The 9,031-nt window shown below is 42.4% G+C and overlaps 1 protein-coding gene across 1 annotated transcript; it reads left to right on the plus strand.

Annotated features, from left to right (window-relative positions):
* The first annotated feature begins 1,176 nt into the window (after positions 1 to 1,176).
* Mycbp (MYC binding protein) lies at positions 1,177 to 8,507 on the plus strand. The gene is made up of 5 exons (XM_021161364.1): positions 1,177 to 1,432; positions 1,579 to 1,651; positions 5,840 to 5,888; positions 6,094 to 6,223; positions 7,337 to 8,507. Exons 1-5 carry the CDS (start codon positions 1,349 to 1,351, stop codon positions 7,379 to 7,381), a joined length of 381 nt encoding a protein of 126 aa, XP_021017023.1. The 5' UTR covers positions 1,177 to 1,348; the 3' UTR covers positions 7,382 to 8,507.
* Positions 8,508 to 9,031: the final 524 nt, after the last annotated feature.

The following is a 9,031-nucleotide window of genomic DNA, read 5'->3' on the forward strand; positions in this document are numbered from 1 at the left end:
TTTAAGTTCTGTGGCTTCTCATAACCAAATATGATGTTTTTTTCTCAAGACCAACAGAAAAGACTGTATTTTCATTATTTGTGCAACATAGAGCCATCGTTTTGCTTTTCTTAAATAGTCTAGAAACTTTGCAGCTAGGGATCAGTAAGATGACTTGGTGGTAAAGGTACTCGATGTCAAGCCTGACAACCTTAATGCAATTACTGAGACTAACATGGTGGAAGGAGAGCAAGTCCTATGAGTCTTCCGATCTCCAACTGCACCACGGCATGAATACCCTTCCCCAACTCCTGAAAAAAAAAAAAAAAACCATTTCAAAAAGATAAGGTGGGGGTAGGGCCTTACATTGAAACAAGAATACAATGACTTCTTTGTTTGTTTTGGAGACAGGGTTTCTCTGTGTAGCCCTGGCCAGCTTGGACTAGGATGGCTTCAAACTCAGGATGGTCTCCGCTTTTCTTGCATTGAGATTAAATTCGTGTGCCACCAGCGCCTGGTGAATAGAATGACTTCTATATAGAGAGATCAAAACAAAATCTAGCCAAGTAGCAGGCACAACTACAAATTCATTAAAGGGCCCTCTTCTGCACTTAGAAATCTCCTTAGAGACATACACAGTACTACCTATGATTATTTTCAACATAAAAACACGCATAATATATATGGAAAAGAACTTAATGTTAACCACTAAGTGGGGGAAAAAGAAAGAGAGAGAGAGAAAAAAAAAAAAAGGAAACTAATGACAAAGGCAGAGAAAAGAACCACGGCTTCAGAGGTCATTGCCCTAATCCAACATTGCTATAGAGATAAGTTTTCTCCCAGCCAGCTGTTATCTGCAAGTATCACGGGGCTTAATGATTACAAGCAAACCCTGAACATGGAGCCCAAAAGAGATTCAAACTCTGTTTATGTAGCTGAGGGTGACCTTGAACTTTTTCCTGTTCTGCTTTCACCTCCTCGGTGCTGGGTATTTTTCTGAGCCAAGAAACACGGCGTTGGTCTGTTCCCCACCAAAGACCCAAATGACAAGGAGTGCGCGCCCACTAACACATGGGGAGATACTACATCAGGAGCCTCTAACTCCTGGCCACACCCATACAGGGCCCCCCACAGGACGTTCGCCTGGCTTTACCGAAACCTCCCCTCTTACTAGGCAACCGAATCTCCGCGGCAACCGGAACAGGAAGACGCGAGACTGCCCGGAACCGCGGAGGGCGGGCTCACGCAGCCTCTCTGGGCTCCGAGGAGACAGGGATACACAGCGTCCCGGTCGCCATGAAAACAGGCCACACCCCGGTGGCCCGGGCCCGTACCTGCCTAGTGCGCAGACGCGCGCGCCGTTCCGCGCATGAGCAGTGAGGCTTGGAGCCCGCCAGCCCGTGTCTCCGGCGCCAGCTACGCCGCTGTGGCTGTCACTATGGCCCATTACAAAGTGAGGGGGGCGCGGCGTGGCTCGGGGCGTGCGGGCGGCGCCGGGTGGGAGTTGGGGCGCGTGCAGGGCTTGGGGCCGGCGGCGGGGCGCGCCGTCTTCCTGCTCCGGCCCCGGGCTCCGGTCCCTGACCCGCCGTGTCTCCTCAGGCCGCCGACTCGAAGCGCGAGCAGTTCCGGAGGTACTTGGAGAAGTCGGGGGTGCTGGACACGCTGACGAAAGGTGAGGCGAGGCGGGCGGCTGCAGCCCACGTCCGCGCGCTCTTGGCCAGGTGGGGCCCGCCCCGGGAGCAGCGAGGCCTTGGGGTCCCGTGGGTCGGGCGCACGCCGGCCGCGGGACTTTGCCTCGCCCCGGTGGTCGCTCTCTGCCCGGGACTGAAACTCTTGCAGCTGTTGCAAAGTCTCTCCAACTTCCGTTGCTTTCCCGCGAGCAGCCGCAGTGGACACGTTAGCAAGACCTTGAGATCCCAGTTGCTCCCCGCCGTATAGTGTGCGGGATTTTACAAATTTCCTTTTGGACAAAGGCAACTAAGAAAATGACTGGATTTGAAAGTGGGTTATTAAATGGCTCTAGTCCCCGAAGCTGGAGATTCATAGACAGTGTGGGCTGTGGCTTTTCAACTCTTTCAGCCTATAGTAATTCCTACTTTGTGTAGATATCTTAATTAAAGTGGAATTACAATTTGAAAAGTGCTTCAGAGCACATAAAAACGGCTATATTCTTTACTTTAAAACAATGGAAGCGTACTGTTAAAATGTATCCCTTCCTTTCTGGGTGTAAGGCTAGAGAGTATGGTGATTGGAATCATAGAATAAAGCTAACTGGCCTTAACAGTATATTGAATGGCTGCTACATGGTAAGAAGTCAACATTGCTTGGTGTTTTCAAGGGAATAGAATGGAATGGCTGGCAGGGATTGAAAACTTGGTCCTTTTGAGAATAGGAAGTGTCTGGGAAATAATTTGTATCTGCTTTTTAGGGAACAAAAGCTAGGGGAAATTTTGGGAGAACTTAGAAGAAAGCAGGGCTTTTCTCTTACATGGATGAACTGACAAGTTAGAATTCTACTAATTTCCTTATGTCGTTGGAAGTCAATGTGAGCAAAAGTATAAGGAACTACTCTGTGAGACCACTGTAGTTTGTGGCATCACAAGTGTCACAGATGGCTTGGAATTCTGGTAAAAAACCCCTCATGTTTCATGTAATGATTTTACTCCAGCCTTGTCTTCTGGGCACCAAGGGGATACAGCCATGGAAATGTTCTTGCTTTTGGGAGCTTGTAGCTTAGATAGGGACACACACAACACAGACACACATGCATACACATACACTAAAACACAGTGCCAGCTAGTGGTAAATGTCTAACTTAAACCATAGCAAGGATAAAGATGGGACATTTTACATGGAGTGGCAGAGGGAAGACCTTGAACAGAATCTAAAGTACACATAAGTATCCTTAATCTGAAATTTTGAAATCTAAATTGCTCCCAGATCTGTAACTTACTGAGTATTGATGTGGAAAATTCCATACTTGACTGCATAAATTATGTCAGTCAAAATTCAGGAGCCTAGGAATATGTACTTGTTCAAGATCATGTTTATATTATGTGAATAAGGTCTATATGGAATGTAAATGAATTTTATGTTTAGGCTTGGATCTCATCCAAAACATCTCATTATGTATGAGTAGATAGTTCAACCTCTGGAGATAAACACTGATACACTTTTGGTCCCAAATAATCTGTGTGGGTAGGGTGGGGGAATGAAATGGATGCAGGAGGTTGACAGGCAAGAGCAGTGACAGGCAGATGGAATACAATTGGAGATAACTGAATGCAGAGCCAGTGTGCAGCCTTCAGGCTGTGTAAGAGGATGGGAACCAATTTTACAGGATCAAACATAGATGGTTTATACAAGTTTACATTTTTCTATCAGCAACATTTCAGAGAGGATTTAAAGTTGTTTTTAACATAAAAACATTGTAAGAAGCCAGGCATGATGACATGCTTTTAGTGCTCTGATGAGGGAAAACAGATCTGCATTCACTGCTTGCCTGGAGCACGTATCAAGATCTGTTTCAAAAAAAGTAAACTATAGCTAGGCTAGAGAGATGGCTTAGAGGTAAGACTACTTGATACACAACTATAGGGACTAGAGTTCAGGTACCAGCACTCATATAATAAGCCAGACAGGGTCTTGGTGTGTATAATTCTGCTAGCCTAGGTAAAAGGATGGAAGCTGGAGGCTGAGGGAGACCTTGCCTCAAAGGTTTGAGGCATATGCAGAAGACCTAGACATCTTGTTTCATTTCTAATTGCACGTGACAAGCTGAAGTAGGAGAACTGCTTGAGTCTGAGACCAGCCTTGGCTAAAGAGTAAAACTACATCTTAAAAAAAAAACCACCAAAACTTAACCAACCAATCAACAACAACAGAACAATAACAACCTTCAAGACAAAAACATCCATGAAGAAGGTGAATGGATAAAATAGCATTTTAGTTATTTTGAGCAGGGTAGCAAACTTTAAAATACCTGGCTTTAAATACCTAGTTGCTAAGAGCCAGCAAGAAGGCTCAGCAGGTGAAGGTGCTTGCTGCCAAGCCAAATGGACCTGAGTTTGATTTCCAAAACTCACATGGTAGGAGGGTATAGGTTCCTGAAATGTGTCCTCTGATTTCCACGCCCCCATCCCCTGCCCCACTATGTAACTATTAACAGTAAATTTAGCTTCTAAAGCAAAAGGGAATGAATATGATTTGGTTGCATTCCCTTCAGATAAAAAGCACAATCATCCCATAGAAAAGAACAAAAAACTTATCACTTTGGAAGCTGAAGGGAATGGGGATGCAATGATGGAAGGAAAAGGCAAGAGCACTAACAGTCACACCCTATGGAAGTTTCCATCCTAGCCGGCCTGGTGGGGCCTGTGTTTAATCCCAGCACCTGTGAGGCAGCATTCTCAGAGGCAGGCAATTTCTGTGAGTTCAAGGCCACCCTAGTTCACTTAGTTTCTGGACAGCTAGGGCTGCACAGAGAGATGCTATCTTTAAAAGTAAGTGAAGACTAAGACTCAGTTCAGGTCAGTGGAAGTAAATGGAAGAAACACTTTTAAATGTACAATTTTTTTGTTTAAGTAAAAAGTAGTAAGTGGGGATTTGAGAGAATGTAACATACTAAGAGATGATGGCCAGATAGTTGATATAAATGTGCAGATTTCTCAAAAAATTGTGTATTTTGTATAACAGCACCTGCTCACTTGATGCTTTTCATATTGTCTGTACTTTAAATTATTAAAACTCAAAAACCCAAGGCATGTAAATTGGTTTACAACAGGATTTCTTAATTTGGACTCTCAAGTTAATGCACATTTAAGTTACCTGTTTTGCTTTTGTCAGATTTTTATAACACCTGTATGGGAGGGGCTGAGACAGAAGGATTGCCATGAGTTTGAGGCCAGCCCAGAGTACAATAGTGAATTCTAGGCTAGCTTGGGCTACCTGTCTCAACCACACAGTGGCTCAGGAGATTTTTCAGAGTCCTTAGCACTAGTGTGGAGAGCTTGCAACCTGCATACTGAATCCTAGGAGGACGTGTTTAGTAGACAGTGAGACAGTGTTGACGGGAAGCTAGCGCAGCTTTAAGTGTCAGTCTGAGCATGCTGACTGGGAATGTTTTTTGGTTGGTGCCTAGCCTGTCATACATGAAACTTAATTCTTGAATGTTCCAAATGGAATGCTGTTAATTAAAGTTTCTTAAATTTCTTTAACTAGATTACATTAGACTTTTTGTTTTTGAGACAGAGCTCCTTGTAGACCAGGTCTCCAGCTAATTGCTTTTCCAGGACGATATTGCACTCCTTATTCCTCACCTCCTTGGTACTGAGATAACAGGTGTGGCACACCACAGCCAGCTTTCCTATGTTTCCATGTCCCACTTAAGTCAGTATTGTATACAGCATTCAGGAGGGATCCTGCCACCTCCTTGCTTTCAAACTGTTGAAATATGTTGGTAATCCTTAGCATCAATATTCAATATAAGTTTTTCTCAGTCTGTCCCTAGACTATCTTTCCATTCACTATCCACGACATACTTGACACCTTAGTTCCCTTGTATGTGCTTTGAACTTTCCCATTTTTATCTGAAACACAGCTAGGTCTCAGGGCTGCCTCTCCTCCAGTCTCATTCTGAAACTCACTAACCACCAGTGCAGTTCAGTATTCTTGTAGTACCTTATCTTTATAATGGGTTGTAAGCTTGTTGCTAGCAAGGACACTGACTTGTTTACCACTGTATGGACAGTCTTAGCAAGCTGCTCACTATACAATAGGCAGGCAGTATTTACTGAGTTTCAGAATATTTCAGCCATCTATGCTGGAGACTTCATTGCTTCTCTTTCTCTTTGGTTTGCAGTGTTGGTAGCCTTATATGAAGAACCAGAGAAGCCCACCAGTGCTCTGGAGTATCCTTTTCATCTCTGAAGTAAAAAAGCCATATTTTTGACATTTTTATTTATTCACATATATAATAAGCTTTAAATACTTTTGTTTATTGAAAAAGTTCCTTTGAATCTTCCCATGACCTTGGATAACTACTGGTGGTGTGTGGTGGGTGACTGTTCCCCTGGCCTCATTTTGCTCTGAGTACATTCTTAACACTGATGTTAGTTTTTTAAAGCATCACTTAGGAGCTGCTACCCCGGAAAACCCAGAAATAGAGCTGCTTCGCCTAGAATTGGCAGAAATGAAAGAGAAATATGAAGCTACTGTAGAAGAAAATAAAAAACTGAAAGCAAAGGTAAATTTAAAAAAGAAATTCAAATTAAAAAACAATCTTGTCTCTAATGATTATCTGACCAAATCCTTACTGCAGGCCAGGGATGTGTGTAGCTCAGTTGTAGAGCATCTGTCTGGCATGTGCAAAGGTCCTGGGTTCCATCCATCTGCAGCATGATAAAACCAGAGTAAACAATTAAACCCAGAATTTGACTAATGGGCAGCAAGGAGGGACAATATCGGTTTCAGTCAAGTCCACAGCAAGCTTAAGCCTCATCTAGAAAAGTCCCAAGACCAACAAAAAATAGGATAGGCAAAATATAATCACAAAAAGGGAGTTGAGACCCTGCATCAATAAAAAGGTGGGGGGACTGGTTAATATTGCTTGAAGTAAATGGGTAATTGTAAAGTTCTTAAGCAGTGCAGGTCAGTGTAGGCCACTGCTTTGTTAAGACACAGTCTGCACTGCTAGTTCCAGGTCCTCAAAAGGACAGAAGTCAGCTGCACTCAATTTTTATCTAGAGCTAAAATTTGCCTTTGTTCAAATTCCCATAAACTTGAGCATCAACTCAAAGTCTTTGAGGTTTATCACATTCTGAACTACACGACGCATTTCCAAGTCTGAAACTAAAAAAAGAAGTCAAATCTTCTGAGGTCTAGTGTTCTTGTAAGGAACCACAAATTTCTATAAAAGAAAATGCAATCTCTTAAATTATGAAAGATGCTGAGATACATACTTGGTAGCTCCATTGTAGACCAGGATAGCTTCAAACTCAAGAGACCAGCCTTGCCTCTGCCTCCCTGGTGCTGATTTAAAGGCTTCTGGTACTTTTAAAGTCAGCCATTCCTTACTTTTCATTGGCTGACCATACCAATAGAATCACGTAGTAATTGAACAGTTCAGTCATGAATTGAGGCTAAATTTAGTTCCCCAGTATTTGCTAAAGATTTATACAAAAAAGGCTTTTGTTTGGCTTAATTGTACTCAATCTTAAGTAAGTGAATGGTTTGAGAAGGATAAGTTCAAAATTGATTACAGACTCAAGTTGAATATATTATCTAATTTCATTGTGTTACTAAGTTTTTTACCCAACTTAAATAAAATTCATCTAAATCCTCTGTCTTTGCCCCATAGCTTGTTCAGTATGAACCACCTCAGGAGGAGAAGCGTGCTGAATAGGATTCTTCTCAGTTGAAAAGACACTGAAAACTGGTTTTGTATCACTTGAATAGCTTGTATAGTATATGATCTTTCCTGAAAAGATGCTATAAACTTTTAATATGTTAAATCCACTCATCACACTTTAATGTTATAAACACATATACATAGAATCACCAATAAAAACTCAATATAACTTTCTTTGGGTCTTAAAGCAGGAGAATCCAAAGTAGATCTTGAAGAAAAGCTAAAGAGCCACATAACTTTTTACCTTAAAAGACATTTTATTTATTATCCAGTTAGGAATGATGGTACTGGTTGTATTTTAGCTAGGAGATTTAGCATGGAGCTGTTCCTTGGTCCAGGGCTTGAGCATAGTAGGCACACTCATTCTTGACAGCATCTATTCCTGTGGACAGCTGGACACATCTGTGATGTACAATGCTTTTGCATGGGCTCCCATGCATCTTCTGCTCTTTTATAGAAATATAGTACAAATTACTCTCCTTTGCCACCACTTTGCCTTAGATCACTGTGTGTGCCAGTATGGACTCTGACACCACGTTTTCTTTCTATGCAATCCTGCCCATCTGATAATGCTGCCTTGCTGTGTGTGTTTTAGTGCATTCTGGTTGCACATTAGTCTGTGTAGTTTTCAGTTTGTGTAATGCTGCAGCTACCTTGATTGTAATTTACATAGCTTCCAAAAGAATTACACTCTTACCCTGCCTGCCTTCCTTCTTTAGTTGAGCACAGAAGAGAGATAAAATTCTGAGTTCATACACAAACTGGGATGGGAAAGGAGATGAACCATTATGTCACAGATCATTATAGTATGTAATTATACAGTGATTTCTTTCCCCTCAAACATATTTTTTTGAGCCTTGAATTCATTTTATCTTTATTTCCCTGTGAAGTAGGTAGGGTGGTGAAGGGAAGGTTGGGTGTTGAGTTTTTAGGCCAAAGACTGACATACAGCTTTGTTGCTAACTGTAGAAACCTGGGCAGGTCAGTTAATGGTTTGGAGATTCACTATCCTCATCTGTACCATGAAAACATTTGCTGCCTACCTCACAGGGTTGTTGTGAGGTCAAATGAGAGAATGTATATGAAAGATTTGTAAATGGTAAAGTACTTGTTTTGTTAATCCTTTTCTTTCTTTTTGGTAGGGGACAGTCTCATGTACCAAGGGCTGGCCTTTAATTCCTGCCTTCAACTCCCAAAGGCTGGGATTATAGATAGGCATTCCCCCACTACATCCAGCCCTTTCCCTTTTTTTCTGGGAAGAATCACAGTCAGATATGTTGTTGATAACTTGCTTTCTTCACTGACAGGCACATAAGCCCTTATATATCACACCTTCTATCCTTATTGTTGGACAGCTTGTCTTTAAATTTTGATCACAGCACACATCAAAGCTGGTTTAACCAGTCGAGGTACTGGCATCTGCTGGAAACACTGACCAAGCCATTTACAAGGGTATTGTAATCAGTCATGTTGGCAGGATTGTGGCAATGGTCTGTATTTCTTCTAGTCACAAGCTTGTTTCTGGAGGGTGGCCAGATAGAACTGAAAGAACATTCCACTGGGCAGATAGAACTGAAAGAGCATCCCACTGGGCAGATAGAACTGAAAGAGCATTCCACAGGGCAGGTTCTTGGTGCCTTCTGG

The sequence above is a fragment of the Mus caroli genome, chromosome 4 (genome assembly GCF_900094665.2).
Source record: "Mus caroli chromosome 4, CAROLI_EIJ_v1.1, whole genome shotgun sequence".
Lineage (NCBI taxonomy): Eukaryota > Metazoa > Chordata > Mammalia > Rodentia > Muridae > Mus > Mus caroli.